General features: G+C 50.3%; 2 protein-coding genes across 3 annotated transcripts in view; both read right to left on the reverse strand.

The window, feature by feature from the left end:
- AXIN2 (axin 2) overlaps positions 1-6814 on the reverse strand; it is a 67643-nt gene extending 60829 nt beyond the window's left edge. Inside the window, exon 1 of the mRNA XM_070774234.1 lies at positions 6730-6814. The gene's annotated coding sequence lies outside the window, so the exon portion shown is untranslated. The remainder of the gene's footprint in view (positions 1-6729) is intronic.
- Positions 6189-18866, reverse strand: part of CEP112 (centrosomal protein 112) — a 322059-nt gene continuing 309381 nt past the window's right edge. For both annotated transcript variants that reach the window (XM_070774228.1, XM_070774232.1), the window contains 3 exons: positions 11010-11111; positions 7833-7897; positions 6189-6814 (listed from right to left, as the gene is read on the reverse strand). In XM_070774228.1, coding sequence (XP_070630329.1) covers positions 6811-6814; positions 7833-7897; positions 11010-11111 — 171 coding nt within the window. In that variant the 3' untranslated portion in view covers positions 6189-6810. The remainder of the gene's footprint in view (positions 6815-7832; positions 7898-11009; positions 11112-18866) is intronic.

Below are 18866 nucleotides of genomic sequence, written 5' to 3' on the forward strand. Positions count from 1 at the left end.
CCTTAAGACTTGGCATTTCCCCCGTACAAAGCTCTTGCCCTGCTCTTCTATCTTCTTTTCTCCATGTGTGCCTCATCGCCCCTTGTGGATGACAAGCTTGTCACGGGCCGGGGCAGGTCCTGCTTGCCCTGGGTTCGGCCCTAGGGTCTGTGGGAGCAGACGGGGGCTGAGCTCGTGGTACAGTTCGCAGGGGGTGAAGCGGCTCCTCTGGCATCACATGGAACCAGACAGACAGCAGTCCCAGCGCGGGAGGCGGGGCAGCTCACCCCCCTGCAGGGAGAAGGCAGATGGTGACAATCACGCGGTTCAGGAGAAACACCTAACAGCAGGGGCAGCGGGGGTCCACGTGGTTTGCGGCCTTAATTAGCCTGTTAAGAAATTCTGTAAGAAACATACTACTGAAAAAGAACATCTGTGTATCTATACATGTAAAACTGAATCACTTTGCTGTCCACCTGAAACATCAGAGATTCCCTGGTGGCTCAGATGGTAAAGAAATTGCCCACAATGCAGGAGACCCAGGTTCAATCCCTGGTCAGGAAGATCTCCTGGAGAAGGGACTGAGAACCTACTCCAGTACTCCTGCCTGGAGAATTCCATGGACAGAGGAGCCTGGCAGGCTACAGTCCATAGGTTGGAAAAGTTGGACACGCCTGAGCAACTAACACTTTCACTTGCATTGAAACATTGTAAATCAACTATACTTCAGTTAAAAAAAGAAAATTACTACAAGAAAAAAATGCATGGATAGGCCTTTGAAAGTGTATGGATTTACCATCACACACACACACACACACACACACGCTCGCTCGCTCTCTAAATAAGAACGTAGAAAACATTTTAAAAGAAAAAAAAATTCCCTTAAGTCCAATTTGTTTGCAATCCACGTGCCCAAATGCATCAGTGAAAATGCTAAAGAAGAAAATCAGATAACAGAAGTGGGATCTCGGTCAGAGAAAGGGTCTCTGATGTTGGAAGAAATACCACTCTCAGCAGAAAACTGCTCCCAGATTATTAACTTTGAGAAGGAGCCGGTGGGGACAGATGGAGGTGACCCCCGAGGCACCATGCAGGAGCTGGGCACCCGGAGTGGGTAAGTATATCGTGGGTGCAGTGACGGGTCCTGGGCCCGGGGATCAGTTCTCCACGCGGACTTCACATGGGACTGTGACCCAAAGTAGCTGGGAAACATGAGCATCTTCACAGGAGCCCAGGCTGGAGCAGAGTTCACGTGAACGTGGAGAGAGCAAGCTCCGGGGCCGCGTCAGTAAGTGTCCCCCTACCCCCCGACCTGCGAGAAGCCAGCCTGGGAAATGAAGCTGGCTTCTGAGAAACCTCCGCTGACGCCAAGGCATTTCTGCAAAGATGCAAAGTTCTCAGGACCCTTGCTAGCCTGTTAGGAGAACACTTCCTCTTCTGAAGGAAATGATGTTTCTATTTTTCTTTCCAGCCTTAAACAGGCCCTGCATGCAGGCCAGAGCTAAACGCCACTCAGACCAACAGTTCTGACTTTTTTCAAAACATGCTGGTCACCAGTTTGGCTGAATTGTCCAGTGACCTGCAGCGGTCAGTGAGATGGGGAGAGTCAGACAGGGCGGGACGCCCCTCATGTCTGTGCGTGCTGGGCTGGGTTTTACACGTTTACGGCTGCCCGCACTCTCCAGGTTCAGGCCGAGAGGAGTGATGCGGACCAGCTAGAAAGAGTGGGATGAGCAGAGATGACTTGGTGGGGGCGAGAAGGCTGACGGGCGACCAGGAGGCTGATTGTTTGTTTATCCAGATGACTGGGCCCCACTTCCCCGAGCACTTCGTCAGTGTCTGTGGCTCAGGAAATGTTCCTTTGCAGGCTCATCATGTCCACATCCTTCCATGTGCCCAGTGTTTCCACGAAAGAAGGAAAAACCAGGCTAAGCACAGGGTCTGTGTTTTGGTGGGCCTTATAATGATACACTAGCTGAGATAATTACAATAGGCCCTGCATTCCAAGCCCCAAACAGAGGAGAACTGGGAGAATCAGTCAACGCTGGTCACGACCATCTTCCCATAGAGTCACAGAGGGAGACGGGGTCTCCCTAAATGTTCCTGACCCAAGCAGTGTCTCCAGACTGCTCACGTAATCTGCGGCTAGAAATACGACCTAGATCAACAGGATTCTTGGACAGGAAGGAACTTTCAAGTCCTCACCTAGGCCTGCACTTTTCTAATCAATGTCTCACAGAACTTAAAACAATAAAATATGCGGACGATGGAAAAACGCTTCCATGGATCCAAGCATTTTAGGAGATTCCAGGTGAAAGAGTTGGGGCGGGGGTCTCTTCACCAAGGAGACGGTAGTGGAATCTCTGACTTTGCCGAGGTCTCTGTCCTCTGCCTCTGGCTCTGGGGACAGAACCCGGCAGAAGCGAGGCTGTGCCCTTTCCGGGCCCAGGCTGCACATGGCCCTGGTGCTGTGGTGGTCTCTCGTGGGGGGGTTGTCTTGAGGGCTCCTCACAGCTGCAGGAGAGTGACCCATCGAGGGCTGGAGCCTCCCACGGCTGCGGCTCGGCTGACTGCACCTGCATGGGACCCCTGTGACCCCGGCCTCGGCAAGCGGGTTGACCCTCAGCAACCAGAGAGATGACGATGTCAGTGCTTCAGCCGCTGGGCCTGGCACATGACAGCTGATCAGTAACTATTTACTACATGGAAGCAGGAGTGACCGGCCAGTGCTGTAAACATGAACCTTGCAGAGGGGGCCGGAGCCTGAGATGTTTCCTGAATCTGACAGCTGAAGACCAGTCGTACAGACAGGGCTTGAAGGAATGCTGGTTTGAGAGACCCTGAGGTGAGAACGGAAATGGTGCCCCGTGGGAAATACTGGTCTAGTTGTGCCCATGACAGTGGGGCTTCCCAGGTGGCTCAGTGGTTAAGAACCTGCCTGCCAAAGCAGGAGACCTTGGTTCAACCCCTGGAGGAGGAAGTGGGAGCCTGGTGGGCTGTAGTCCATGGCGTCACAGAGTCAGATGCGACTGAGCATATACGTCAACACCCTTGGTGTCCTAGATTAGAGCCATGAGGCCCAAGTTGGTGAAGGGAGCTGCCTAAAGGAAATGGCTTATCTGTAGACCCCACCGAGGAACTAGCTCCTCTTTCTAGCTGGAGTGAAGGAGTGTGGGCAGAGTGGTTTCACTCACGGAGGCCCATTTAGCTAATAAATCTACCAGGCTTCTCACCAGGTAACCCTCTTGTTTTGCTCTGTGATAGAGTCTTTGTTTCCAGCGAGCTGTTCTCTGTAAGACTCTCTTGAGCGGTAGACTCCCAAAGAGGGTATAAGAGTATCTATTAGCCTCATGTCTAGACTAAGTTCAGTTCTGAAAACAACAGAATCTAAGGGAACATCTTGGGCCTTTGGCTTTAAAACATTTGCCTGGTGGAAATCTTGCTTAAAACTGAAATGTCTGGAAGAAGGGAGCTTCCCCTGCAGTGGATACTGGTGAGGATCCAGATTTCAGAACGCCTTCAATCTTACGTTTCAAGTTGCCTTTTTCTTCCTCCATGGAGAAAGAAATGATATGATCTGAGGGTTGATTCAGTTCTTAAAACTGTAGTGAAGAATGTTAACACAGGTCAAAACCTGGGATCTTCAACTTGTACTTCTCAGATATGATTATAGCCCATGCCTCTACTTCCTAATCAAGCCTCCATATCTAAGAGGCACTTCAGCAGGTGAACAAAAGTTTCATCTAATTATCTGCTTTTCCTACTTTGAATTGACCAACCATGTATCTCTTCCTGGCTTTATCAAAGGGGCTGCCAGGATGGAAGCACAGCCAATTCTAAGCGAGTGGTAGTTAGCAGACTCAAAATTGATCATGCATTTTAGTCCCAGTAACTTGCAATTTCTACACCCTTTGATAACCCACTTTAAAGTGCAAACCGCCTTTAATGACAAGGCTTAAAAGAGACGAACTTTCTGAACAAAATATGAAAGCCAAGAGGAGACAGTTCTTTTAAGGCCACTGTGGATGAGGGTGACCTTGTGTTCTGAAACCTTCCCCCCGCATTTTTGATGTTTTTACCTTTCCTTTTTACTCTGGGAAAGAAAGCTAGGACAGCCCTGCCTTCCGCAGATGGGAATGTGCTTCAATGAGAAGACTGCTAATTGTCAGCTCCAGCTCACGGCCCCCTCTCTGCCCCTCTCCGCTGAGGCCTTTAACGAGGCCATGCAGGGGTGTGTGCCGTCCTGCCAAGTCAGCCGCCTCGCGCTGCTCCGGGATGAGGTTTGACCCCAGCCCTCTCTCGCGGGCCACAGTCGAGCCTTGCGCAGGCTAAGAAGCAAGCCCGCCCGCCTCCGCCGCCTCCCTCTCATCCCCTTTTTCCTCTCTGGTGCCCCTGGGTGGCTGCCGTCTGGGGAGCTGATTGTTGAGCAGGGACACGGCCAAACCTGGGGTCAGAGCCCTGACGTGGCTTACTACGGGGATGCGGAGACGGGGGTCACACAGAGCCCTGACACGTGCTGACGACTGAGGCCGGCGTTCACGTGAACCCTTCTCCAGCCGACCCCTCGTTGGACAGATGTGCTCACCAGCGACACGGTGACCCCACAACCTTGCTCTGCTCAGCGTGGCCAGCCCTGCCTGTTGACGACGGCGGGTCGATGTATAAGGGCACAGATGCCTGGCTCAGGTGCAGAGCCGCTAATAACTCCCAGAAATGCAGCTGAATCCGGTGTCGGTGATGAACAGTTGATCTTCCACCAGACAGAAGAAAGGATGACATCTCAGACGGCTTTACAATGAGGCGCACTGTCCCTAATGTATTCCCTGGGCACTCACCTCCTCTCCCAGTAACCACGGAAATACTGAGTGCCCCCCTCAGCAAGGAATTTGCAACGGGCTAAGCGCAGTCTTTCCCTCCCTGTATCAGAGAATGTTCACAGGAACATTCGTGTCGGCCACTTAATTCCTGTCACACAGAACCCAACCGACCACTGTTTCAGTCTGCTGACTCCCAGAGCGAAACAGGATCTGGGTAATGTCGAAGGTCCACCTGCGTTTGTAATTTCATAACCCTTGAAATAAGAAAAAGAAAGAATAGCAGGCAACTTTCCAAAACACCTACTGATATTTACTCATGGAGAACAAATACTCCGAGTGGGATCCGGGCTCGAGCATACAACACCATCAGCAAAGCGCTTTCACTTCAAGCCGCTAATAACCGTCCTGCCTGACGAAACCTGCTGCCTGTCAACCCACTGTTCACGGTCCGGACAGAACTAAAAATCAATCATGGCGTCACGATGGTCCCTTCCGGGCACTGAGTCACAGTCTGGTACCAACTGCCTTACCTTGTCAGGTCGTCGTAACAGCACCTGACACTATTTCGCTTTTTCCCAAATAGTCCTTAGGCCAGTGCTACCATTTATTTTACAGGCAAGGAAACCCGAGCGTCCAGAGCACAGAGACTTGCGTTCCTGGAGGAGGGGCCAGGGAACCTCGGCAGGCAGCGAGGTGCCAGCTGAGACAGTTCAGCGCAAGAGCTGGAGGCCGCTCACCGCCCGCAGCCAGCAGGCAGCGGTCAGGCTGACCCGGGCCTGGCTTTGGACGCAGCTGTAAAATCTACTGCTCCCTTATCATCCCCATGTCTCAGTCACAGCACAAAATCGGTAATTAATCCTCAGGCAGCAGACGATGACGATGGGCGTGGGAAAGAGAAAAGAATTTGAAAAACTGTAAATAAACGTCCTGCCCTGTCCTTTCGCAGTAAACCAGATGACTCCAGCCCCACCCACGGCCCAGATTTTTCCAGCGGCTCAGAGGGCCCGAGGCACGCACCACAGCGCAGCCAAGAGAACGCGCCCATCCTCTGCAGTTCAGCATTTCCTCGGCAAGGTAGGGCTGACCTGTGAGTACAGAGCTGCTTCCTGGCCTCGGGGCGGGCACTAAAACGCCAGATTCTCTCCGCGGGCGGACCCGGCAAACTCATTCCACCATCACTTGCCAGGGTATTGAGCGGCCTCCCAACTCATCTCAACATTCGGAGGCTTCCGTAAGGAGCATCCATTGAGGTTATAATTAAACCACAGCCATAAAATCAGAGATCAAGCAGGTAACAGTAAAACCACAGCTGCCACACAAAAGTCGTTCCCCACTCTGCCTCTAGAGGCCAGATGAGATTGGAGACCAACATGACAGGGACTTGGACTCACGTCAGTTGACTCAGCGATTTTTATTCTAAAGAAACACACTACGTATGAATGTGATCTTTGACCTGACATAAGATATTTTTTCCCCATAGCACGATTTGAGATGGTCAGTATTTTCCAGAGAAAAAATACCATGTCATCTTTAGTCTAGCCTATGAGGTGCAATAAAAATGTAGAAATAAAATCGATAAGTACAAAATAATAGTTTAATACTATATGAACATGAAGATAATGCAAACACATTAAAAACACTGACATGCTACAAACGTGATCTGGAGCAGTGGCAACTGGTAAATTCTATGCAAAGGCATCCATGAGGCATTGCGACGGTTCATTTCTTTCTCCCAAACCAGCAGTTCTCAGGACGCACTCAAATGCACACAAATATGGAAAGTGGAAACAAAGGAACATTAAAAAAAAGGCAGACACACAAAAGCAGCCATTGCCGTATGAGTGATGGACGTTTTATGATCTTAATTACATTTAAGTGTCAAAAAATGCCACTGGTCTCACAGTTTACTGAAATAATATCCGAATCTTCAAACCTGCTGGAAGAAATCTGTGGTGCAGCTGGGACGGCTGGATCCACCGCCCTCTCCGGGGTGACGCGGGGGGCCTCCACACGGTCACCTGAAAGGCAGACCCCAGAGTTAAGGCTTTCTTGGCGTCCCGGCCCATCCGAAGTCACATATGCTCTAATTCAGGAGGAGCTGGATGTGGGGTGGGAGGGCTGCTTCATGTCAAAACCAGTGTTGATGTTGTTCATCGTCAACACCCAGAAGGGATCAAGTCCTCTCTATACCAAGGAACAGAAGCTTTTGAAAAGTGAACGAGTCACGAAGTTTTCACTTTTTAAAAAACGATTGAAGTCTAGCTGATTTACAATACTGTTTCAGCTGTATAGGACACTGATCTGGGGGGGGGGGTGTGTGTGTGTGTGTGCCTCTTCCCCTATGAGAATATGCGATCCTCTCCCCTTAGAGGCTGTGGCGAGACACTGAACACAGTCCCCTGTGTGGCACAGTAGGCCTCTGTCGTTTACTGGAGTCGTGTATGGCAGCATCTCCGGAGTTTTTACTTTTAATTCAATGCCAAATGGCTCAGCTTTTCATTGAACGGGGAGGGCTGTTGGGGCAGGTAAATGCAACCCAGGTCAGCGACATCTCGAGAACCTTTGACCAGAATGGTCTCCTGCGTCCCTGAAACGGGGGCCTGGGGTCATCAGGGTCCTGGCCAGCACGGTGACGTCACTGAGCCTTTATCTCTGGGACCTGGAGCTCCTGTGTCCACGCTGAGTTCAAGGGACATGGGCCCTGAAGCGGTGGGCGACCAGGACCGAGTTCAGCCCACCATCTCAGGAGGGAGACCTGCTCCTTAAGCTGCAGCTGGGCTTGCGGAGCACATCCCGTCCTGACCCCGCCGCAGCCCAGGCCTGTCAGGGGCCGCTGACCCTCGCTGATAGCGCTGATGGAGCATGAAGATGATGCTGGGGTGGGGGGAGGGCTCCTCCAGTACACGCTCTTCACTAAAAATTGGTCTTTCTCTAACACTGGTAAGTTTGTGCCTTTTAATGAAGACTCTAGCTCCCGGGCAGGAGCCTCCCAGGTGAAACGCACTGACTGGTCAGGAGACCCACGGGTGGCCATACCTTCTGCTTTGGTAGGCGGTCAGCTCATCCTGTAGGACAGACGCCCGCTTCTGCAGGAAGTTAACCTGGAAAAGAGGCCCTGGGTGAGAGGAGGCGCGGGGGGTTTCCTCGGCGACACAGGAGGGTTGCTGACCCCTGGGTGAAACACAGGCCCCTGGGAACCTGATGCTGTGGCTCCACATTTGACCACATCCACCTCCCCGCCCCCACCTCCCCCCCGGAAGCCATCAGAGGCTGCAGAGACGAGGGGGCCGGCCCGCCCTGGCGGCTTTGTCTCTGCCTCTTCCATCACCGCTTTCCGCCCCACGTCCTGATCCCTGGCCTTGACACAGGCCTCCTGCCCATGGCCCAGTCCTGGGCTCAGGGTCTCGGCCCCTGCCCACCTCGCTGCCTCTGCCTGCGAGCTGGTCAGCGGCCTCGCCTCTGTGTTCTCCTGCTCTGTTAGCACTGATCCAGCTGCCTGTACAAGAGCCCTTCTGTGTGGGGCGGGTGGTGCTGGAGCACCTGTGTGCCCCCGTCTCCTTTTCAGGGCAGAGACATGGCTGGCACCCCTGGCTGCTGACAGAAGGAACGAGTGAGAGGGAAGCAAACTGCCGCCTGCCGAGACTGCCATCTGCCCCCGGGGCTGCAGAGGCCGTGCTATGCTGTGCGCTATGCTTGGATCAGGCCAACTTGGGCTCAGTTCCTGGCGTGGCTCCCACGGCTCTAGAAAGTCCTTTTTGCTTCTGACGCTCACCTGTGAACTGGGGTGAACGACAGCCACTTGCCAAGGTCATGAGATGTCATGAAGCGACTGAATCTGGGGCAGGTGCCTAGTACTGAGCTCTAGGCCGGTACCGCCCGTGACCCCTGCCCTGACAGCCCGCCAGTGGAGCCTGGGCGAGGGGCTCGGGGACCTGAGCTGCCCCCAGGCCTGCAGGGCGCGGCCGAGGGGTTCCAAAGCGCAAAGCTCCGGCTCTGCCGCTGCACGATTAAAGCCACCTGTGTCAGGTGGAAGCTCAACGGCACTGTATGCAAGCGCTCGAGTGGTTTTCTGATGACCGACATCGCTGCTGAACGCAATCAGAGTCGGTGGCTTCCGATCACTTCGGAACTGTGTGCTCTCGTCCCTGGTCTGAACGGAAACCATGGTGATGGTGGCTCCTGAGCCACAGTTACGCAGGAGAGGCCAGCTGGCAAAGCAGAAAGCCTGCCTGCAGGAGCAGCATGTAGGGCTCATCTAGAGGGGTGCACGCCTCCCCCGGTCGCAAGTCTACCTGTTGCTCTAGCGTGCCCCGGGACAGTTCACGAGGTCCACGGCCGTCCACCTCCCTGCCCCCACCGTGCTTTGGGATTGGAATTCCAACAATTTTCACAAACACGGGCACCGGTGCTTTCAAACCGAATCTCCCCCCTACCCGGCCTGGGACTCTGCTGTGCAGCTGCTGACTCGGGGCCCGAATGCAGCTGACAGCCCTCACCTTCTGGGTCAACGTCCAGTTTTAGGAGCTGAAGCGCTTCTGTTACAGTGACTGATATGAATGATAACAGAAGCCCTGCAGGTGGATATCAGATTTCTGTCTTTCTAAAACAACAACTCCTCTGAAGGTGCTAGGTCCCACACAGCCGGCCCCAAGGAAGGGCTCCTACGCAGTTAAGGGAGAACCGCACCTGAAGGAGAGCTTTTCACGTAAATAAAGATGAAGTAACCCTCTCTAAGGGCTTCCCCGGTGGCTCAGGGGGAAAGAATCCACCTGTAACACAGGAGACGCGGGTTTGATCCTTGGGTGCGGAAGATCCCCTGGAGGAGGGCAGGGCAACCCACTCCAGTGTTCTTGCCTGGAGAATCCCATGGACAGAGGAGCCTGGAGGGCTGCAGTCCATGGGGTCGTAGAGTCGGCCACGACTGAGAGACTGAGCGTGCGTGCAACCCCTTCTAGGTTAACCCTCTCCTGCCATGTCTGTTTTTGTTGGTAGGCGTGAGTACTCCTTAGCTCCAGAAGTGGGAGCTAACCGTAGCACAAGGATGGATGTAATGGGCTTCTCATTTCAGGTAAGAGGCTTTTTCTGAGGGAACAGAAGAGGCACAGCTGTCATGCGCCACGCATCCGCCCCTCACATGTAAACAGACAATGCGAGTGGCCTTAAACTGGGTTATCGGTTTTCTTTGTAAATACATGTACTGGGCACCTTCTCTGTGGCAGGCACTGTTCTTGGCACAGAAAGCAGAGGATTTTTTCTCTTGCAGAGCTTCTCCAGGAAAAAAAAAGTATGTTTTAAGTGTTTTAGAAATGGGAATATGTGAACTCTTTCTCATAATGAGTTAAAACATTTGATTTTTAAAAAAGTACCCATCTAAAATCTAAAAAATTATGTATCTATAAAATATATACAGCAATTTATAAAACATGTTTTAGAGAAAACTTATGTAGGAAGTGTTTTGCACTCACACTCAGCCACTAAGTCATATTCGAGTCTTTGCGAGCCCATGGATTGCAGCCCACCAGGCTCCTCTGTCCCTGAGATTCTCCAGGCAAGAATGCTGGAGTGGGTTGCCCTGCCCTCCTTCAGGGGACCTTCCCAACCCAGGGATCGAACCTGAGTCTGCTGCACTGGCAGGTGGATTCTTTACCACTGAGCCACAGGGAAGACCAGGAAGTTTTAGTATCAAAACTGAAGTCAATTTTATTTTTTATAAACTACCAAGAATTACATGTTTCAGCAGAAATCTTTAACCAAATTGTTTGAATACCATGTCATTACCCTGCTTTGATCTTAAAATGCATCTTATCTCTAATAATCATATAAAATACATCAGAATAAAAACACTTAGCCCTGTTTTTTACTTCTTCACACATTCACATCGTAAGAAGTTAGCAACGTGCTAAGTGATTGCATTTCAGGCCTGGTACCAAGAATAAAAGGGTGAGTCTGTATTGGAATGTGGATTGTAAATAAAAGAAACCATAACTGAACTTTTCAATTTCAAGGATGCTTTCAAGAAAGTCTTATCAAGCAGAGAGTTCTTAAAATGGTCAGAAAAATTCTAAAACCTCCCCCAAACACAAAACACTTCACCCTGGCACCAGGTTATTCCACGACACTGCACTGATTTCTGGTACCAGTTCAGAAGAAGCTTATTAATTAAAACGTGCAGCCACCTGAGCCTGCAGGACGCTCCTGAATTCTAGGCATTACCTGTGACTTTAGGGAGGAGATGGTGTCTTCAAGTTCTTGTCTTAGAGATGCCGGCATCAACCCTTTAAATTTTGTTTCATATTCTTGTCGTATGTAAGTTATCTAGAGTGAAAAAACAGCAATTTTTTTTAACCACAGAAATGACTGGTTTGAATTTAAGAAATCACAGAAAAATATCATTACAAAGGTAAGTTTGTTACATGAGGTCAGAGGCCAGGCAGCTGGCATGTGATATGGGGCAACGCAGTCACAAACTGAAAAGGTACCCAGTCGTCCTGCAGAGTCTGCGGGAGGCAGTCCCTGCAACAGCATTTTGTTTCGCTAAAATCCTTGTTAGCACAGTTTTCAGCACTAAGTAAGGAAAACACTTGTCCTCTGCTCTCACGATGCACACACGATGCTAATCCTACATCCTCTTCTCGTTTGGGGAGTGGATGGTGGTCCTGCTATGCTGTGTGTGAGGATGACCCGTAGTGCGTGGTCAGGCGGTTCAGACACTCCCCCACGCTGTCTCGGCACCTGGGTGCTTGGTACCGTCACGTGATTATGAAGATACAAGGGAAGGAAAACCTGCACAGCCACGTCTCCAAGTGCCCCCGGACACGTGGACCAGGGCGCAGCACCCTCGGCACCACGAGTGTGTCTGATTCACGAGTTTCCCACTGCCTCTAGAATACATCCAGGTCTTATTCTGCTAACGCGTGGCCACTGGGCTCGTCAAGCTACAAACAGGCACCGAAGGTGGAGGTAAGTCTGCGAGCCTGTGTCTGAGCAGGATGGAGAGGCGTGTCTGTGTGTGAGTCTGAGTGCAATTGTCCTTCCTGCTGTCTTTCTCCAGCTCTGTCTATTCCTTTCTCCTAGTCTGAGATGCTGTGGAATTTGAAAATTTGTTGCATGTGTTGTGGGGACTTAACTGAATATTAAAGCTGAATTGCAGTGTACCCCACAGACGATTCATTGGACACACCTGGGAACAGGCACCTGACTATGAAAGTAAGTGCAGCTGAGTTCAGTTAGACAAGTCAATGGACTTCTTGAGTATGTTAAAACTGCTAGCCTTTAATTCCAACAGTCTCTTACACTAGACTAAATTAAGGAAGAAATGTGCTCTAATAGTTTATTTTACTTCCCACTCAAGTCCTATTGCAAGTGTTCTTGAATGTAATTTTTAAAATTTTTGGCAAAGTACTTTTTGAGGTATGTTATAATCTTGTGATTTATATCCAAAGGAAAAAGAAAAAGGATGAAAATGATCTTCCCCACTGATGAAATGTTTGATTCCTCCCACTTTATCTTCTTGGACTTAAGTCCAATAGTAACATCTGTCAACTGACTGAAATGAAAGGCAAACAGCAGGAAAAACACAGGACTTGTAAGTCAGACCTTAGGGGCAGCCTCAGCCGGCCTCACAGGCTACGGGACATTGACTGTTTTTTTCTATCACTCGACGCTGGCTCTGGAATTCTGAGCTACTACTCTTTTTTATTTTACAAGACAATTGTATGTATTTATTTTTGCCTGTGCTGGGTCTTCACTGCCGCGAGGGCATTCTCCAGTTGTGGCGAGCAGGGTCTATTCTCCAGGTGCGGTGTGTGGGCGTCTCATTGACTGGCTTCTCGTTGCTGAGCAGGGGCTCTATGCACACGGGCTCAGCAGGTGAGGCTGCTGGGCTCTAGAGTAGTTCTGACCCACGGGCTTAGTTGCTCTCGTGGTATGCGGGATCTTCCCAGACCAGGGATTGAAGCTGTGTCTCCTCGCCCTGTGTTGGCAGGCAGATTCTCTCCCGCTGAGCTACCAGGGGAGCCCTGGCCGACCGCCTTTAAAATGGCTCACGTTTGCTCTAGTTTCTCTGTCCCTTCTTGTTGGCAGTGTCTGCCCACAACCTGTCCATGTGAAACACATCTTGGCGGCGTATAAAAACGATCCTGTCCAATTTCTCTCTCAGAAAGACAGAGGCATATCAGTGTGTTCTTTAAATGCTTTGGCATTATGAAGAACTATTTGTTTCAAGGAACTGTAATTTGTCTGAACCTTTTCCCTTCTTCTTGGGTAATTTCCCACTTGGTCTATGTTCTAATTTGATTTTTGCTTATTTTCTTTCTCTTTCAATCTAGCAAGGATCTTATGCTAACTCCTTTCTCTTAAAAAAAGTGAAAATTTCATTTCTGAATGGGAGCGACTTTTCTGGATGTTGAGGTTGGGGAGTGAGCGCGGCCGCCGCGATTCACTGTTGCTTCCGCAGCACCCTTTGACCAAACCTGTCATTCCATCTCACCTCAAGGAGAGCGCGGCAACCCACTCCAGTATTCTTGCCTGGGAAAACCCATGGACAGAGAAGCCTGGTGGGCTACAGTCATGGGGTCTGAAAGAGTCAGAGACAACTGAGTGACTGAAAAACAGCAAAAGGCACCTTTGCCAACCTCTTAACATGGGCTGGAGTCCACAGGAAGCAGAACACACCCAAAGACACACAGCCGGGCTCCTGTGACCAGCACCACACCTGTGCCAGATGAGACAGGAAATGGGGGCCAGAGGGCAGTCCACCTTCAGGCTTTTAAGACAGGCTGGGGTTCTGGTGACCTCCCTGGTGGTCCAGTGGTTTGGAATCTGCACTTTCACTGCTGAGGGTTTGATCCCTGGTAGGGGAACTAAGGTCCTGAATGCAAAAGTAGGAAGTCAAGAAACACCTGGAGTAACAGGCAAATTTGGCCTTGGAGTACAGAATGAAGCAGGGCAAAGACTAATAGTTTTGCCAAGAAAATGCACTGGTCATAACAAACACCCTCTTCCAACAACACAAGAGAAGACTCTACACATGGACATCACCAGATGGTCAACACCGAAATCAGACTGATTATATTCTTTGTAGCCAAAGATGGAGAAGCTCTATACATTCAGGAAAAACAAGACCAGGAGCTGACTGTGGCTCAGATCATGAACTCCTTATTGCCAAATGCAGACTTAAATTGAAGAAAGGAGGGAAAACCACTAGACCATTCAGGGATGACCTAAATCAAATCCCTTATGATTATACAGTGGAAGTGAGAAATAGATTTAAGGGCCTACATCTGATAGATAGAGTGCCTGATGAACTATGGACTGAGGTTCATGACATTGTACAGGAGACAGGGATCAAGACCATCCCCATGGAAAAGAAATGCAAAAAAGCAAAATGGCTGTCTGGGGAGGCCTTACAAATACCTGTGAAAAGAAGAGAAGTGAAAAGCAAAGGAGAAAAGGAAAGATATAAGCATCTGAATGCAGAGTTCCAAAGAACAGCAACAAGAGATAAGAAAGCCTTCCTCAGTGATCAATGCAAAGAAATAGAGGAAAACAACAGAATGGGAAAGACTAGGGATCTCTTCAAGAAAATCAGAGATACCAAAGGAACATTTCATGCAAAGATGGGCCCGATAAAGGACAGAAATGGTATGGACCTAACATAAGCAGAAGATATTAAGAGGTAGCAAGAATACACAGAAGAACTGTACAAAAAAGATCTTCACGACCCAGATAATCATGATGGTGTGATCACTGACCTAGAGCCAGACATCCTGGAATGTGAAGTCAAGTGGGCCTTAGAAAGCATCACTATGAACAAACCTAGTGGAGGTGATGGAATTCCAGTGGAGCTATTTCAAATCCTGAAAGATGATGCTGTGAAAGTGCTGCACTCAATATGCCAGCACATTTGGAAAACTCAGCAGTGGCCACAGGACTGGAAAAGGTCAGTTTTCATTTCAATCCCAAAGAAAGGCAATGCCAAAGAATGCTCAAACTACCACACAATTGCATTCATCTCACACGCTAGTAAAGTAATGCTCAAAATTCTCCAAGCCAGGCTTCAGCAATATGTGAACCGTGAACTTCCTGATGTTCAAGCTGGTTTTAGAAAAGGCAGAGGAACCAGAGATCAAATTGCCAACATCCGCTGGATCATGGAAAAAGCAAGAGAGTTCCAGAAAAACACCTAATTCTGCTTTATTGACTATGCCAAAGCCTTTGACTGTCACAATAAACTGTGGGAAATTCTGAAAGAGATGGGAATACCAGACCACCTGACCTGCCTCTTGAGAAATCTGTATGCAGGTCAGGAAGCAACAGTTAGAACTGGACATAGAACAACAGACTGGTTCCAAATAGGAAAAGGAGTACATCAAGGCTGTATATTGTCACCCTGCTTATTTAACTTATATGCAGAGTACCTCATGAGAAACGCTGGGCTGGAAGAAGCACAAGCTGGAATCAAGATTGCCAGGAGAAATATCAAGAACCTCAGATATGCAGATGACACCACCCTTATGGCAGAAAGTGAAGAGGAACTAAAAAGCCTCTTGATGAAAGTGAAAGTGGAGAGTGAAAAAGTTGGCTTAAAGCTCAACATTCAGAAAACGAAGATCATGGCATCCGGTCCCATCACTTCATGGGAAATAGATGGGGATCCAGTGGAAACATTGTCAGACTTTATTTTTCTGGGCTCAAAAATCACTGCAGATGGTGACTGCAGCCATGATATTAAAAGACACTTACTCCTTGGAAGGAAAGTTATGGCCAACCTAGATAGTATATTCAAAAGCAGAGACATTACTTTGCCGACAAAGGTTCGTCTAGTCAAGGCTATGGTTTTTCCTGTGGTCATGTATGGATGTAAGAGTTGGACTGTGAAGAAGGCTGAGGGCCAAAGAATTGATGCTTTTGAACTGTGGTGTTGGAGAAGACTCTTGAGAGTCCCTTGGACTGCAAGGAGATCCAACCAGTCCATTCTGAAGGAGATCAGCCCTGAGATTTCTTTGGAAGGAATGATGCTAAAGCTGAAACTCCAGTACTTAGGCCACCTCATGTGAAGAGTTGACTCATTGGAAAAGACTCTGATGCTGGGAGGGATTGGGGGCAGGAGAAGAAGGGGATGACAGAGGATGAGATGGCTGGATGGCATCACTGACTCGATGGATGTGAATCTGGGTGGACTCTGGGAGTTGGTGATGGACAGGGAAGCCTGGCGTGCTGCGATTCATGGGGTCGCAAAGAGTCGGAAAAGACTGAGCGACTGAACTGAACTGAACTGTGGCAAAAAAAAAAAAAAAAATAGAGGCTGCAGTTTCTGTTTTTACAGATTGGATAAATCAGTACCTTGGCTTGGTCCATTTGGACAGACGTGAGAGTAGAATTTCTGTTAGGAACAGTCTGGTTAAACTCCCTTTAAAAGCGTTGCGTGTGCTGCTCCTGGCTCAGACAAAACCCACACGACCCTAAGACTCAGCAGAGAGAGAGGAGCTCATGTGCTGGTCGATGAGGAAGGAGACGCCTTGTCTTCCTCATCGTTATTCTCACCAGTGTGCTGCTCCACGAATGTCTCTGCGCATTCTTCATAAAACTGTTGCCCACATCTTCTTTAAAACACACCAAGCCAACAAAGGTCAAATCAAGAGCAGGAAGATTTTGTTTGTATTAAAAATGTACTGAGATCTAGAAACATATTCAGATGACGTCTGAGAAGAACTCACTGTGGAGAGTAAAAACGACAAAGAAGAACGCCGTCTACCAGTGCAGGGGGCAGCGGGCTGCTCCATCCTTGGCGGCACAGTCTTTTTCTTGACTTCAGTGATGGAGGAACATCACTCTCTAAAATTAGAAATAAAGACCCTGAACGCTGTGTGTGATGAGATGACTGACAGGGCTTCCCATGGCCCTTCTGCCTGTTCAGTGGTCCTTACGGTACAACATACTATGGTGAAAACTTCACTACCTCATCTATATGTGAAGACAAACAGCAAGGTCTTCTCTTCCTCGGACGGAGTTCTGAGGTGTGTGCTTGCTTTATTTGCGACCATCGGCGGCTGCTCTCAGGAGTGTCTCTCTGGGCAGCTCGAGTGGTGCCTGAGACTTCCGGGCAGTTCCCTCCCTGCCCTGTATCTTGCCCACGAATTTAACACTGACCTTGGGCTTCCCTGCTAGCTCAGTGGTAAACAGTCCACCTGCAATGCAAGAGAGCCTGGTTTGATTCATGGGTTGGGAAGATCCCCTGGAGAAGGGATAGGCTACCCACTCCAATATTCTTGGGCTCCCCTTGTGGCTAAGCTGGTAAACAATCCACCTGCAATGCGAGAGACCTGGGTTTGATCCCTGGGTTGGGAAGATTCCCCTGGAGAAGGGAAAGGCTACCCACTCCAGTCTTCTGACTTGGAGAATTCCATGGACTGTATAGAACATGGGGTTGCAAAGAGTTGGACATGACTGAGTGACTTTCACTTTCACTTTGGCAGCAACAAGTCTGAGATTTTAGAATAAAGAAACTATTTTACCCTGCATTACAGAATGCTTTCCCCACCCCCAACTTTGAGAAAATCTTTCCATAATACCTCCTTGATTTCAGTGACTTCTGTTGCCACATCACAGGCTTTTCCATGCGTGCTCTGCTGGCCCCTGGCCCTCTGGCTCCCTGGCAAGCCGGGCCCTCCCCCACTGCTGGGACAATAGGTAAGGACAGGAAGGACCTGGGGTCTGAGGCCCAGAATGTGGAAGCAGCTGGATTTTTCTCCCGAGCTCAGCCCTGTCTTCAGACCTCGGGACCTGGGAGGGGCCAACTTCATTAACCCCATTTGGGTGGCCTGGCATTGCCCACTGTTCGAAGTCCAGCCAGGATGGAGTGCGGGCTGTGACACAGGAGCTGCTGGGACAGGCGCTTCCTCTTCTGTGGTTTGAGCCTGGAAGTGCCGGCCAGGAGCTGCTCGCGGTTGTCCCGCAACCACGAGGAAGAGAACTTGCCGAGAACGGAGCCAACAATAAGGAAACAGCCTCAAAACGGAGTGCGAGCCCCTGGCTTCTGGTCACATAACTTGAGTAATTGGATGAGGCCTCCCTTGAAGCCAGCGCTGCGTCTCAGTTACACGGAACAAAACATTCTCATTGTTTAAACCAGTATGAGTTTCAAGCAGCTATTTCTACTGGATTACGTGAAAACTGCCAGGGCCTGGACTGTGCACCTGATGACGAGCTAGCCCGGCCGCCCAGCTGGGGACAAGGATGCCCCGTGACGACGTGGCGCCGGCTGATGGCCCGGGGGGCTCAGCCTGACCGAGCCGCCGCCATCGCCGGCCTCCTTGCCCACCTAGTGTCCCTGCTCCCAGTAAGGGGGAGTGCTCCCCCATCTCTCTTGCTGATTCAGCCAGACTGGACGCTCTCATTCCACTGGTCCTCTGGGCCAGACTCCAGCTCCGGGCACCCGCTGCAGCCTGCTTTCTTCACCAGAGGCTGCAGAGAGTAAACGACAACACCACCACACACACACACACACACACACACACAGTCTTGATGGGGTCAGCTACAAATTCACACTGTGGCCTCGGCAGCCCCGCTCTGCTCCTGGCTTTTGTGGGCACCGTCGGGGCCTTGCCCACACGCCTTCACTGATGAGAGACTGTCGTGCCCAGCAGCCCACTTGCTGGTGGATAGCCAGCGGCCTGCCCGGGACCTGCCTGGCGGAGATGTGCACAGAAAATGCCCCTGGTTCACGGAGCTCAAGTGGAGGGCTGAGTGGTCTCTGTGGCTCCTGCTGCTGCAAGCAAGGTACCAACTGACGAAGAGCCGCGACTGAAGGGCGGGTCCTCTCGCAGCAAGCCATGCCCGATCTCCCCAAACCACCAACTGGTTTCGTGAGAGAAATTCCAGTGGTCGCCTCTGTTTTCACGCTAAAGCACTTGTAACAAACACTGCGAGCTCCCAGCGATGAAGGGAGGCGCACTCACTCCTGAGCTCTCCTGAATGAGCAGTTCGGAGGCCAGCCCCAGGTTCTCGTTCCTCTGCACTCCCTCCCCTCATCACAGACTTCACGTGAACCAAGCACAGCCAGTAATTCCT

This window comes from Bos indicus, chromosome 19 (assembly GCF_029378745.1).
Source record: "Bos indicus isolate NIAB-ARS_2022 breed Sahiwal x Tharparkar chromosome 19, NIAB-ARS_B.indTharparkar_mat_pri_1.0, whole genome shotgun sequence".
NCBI lineage: Eukaryota > Metazoa > Chordata > Mammalia > Artiodactyla > Bovidae > Bos > Bos indicus.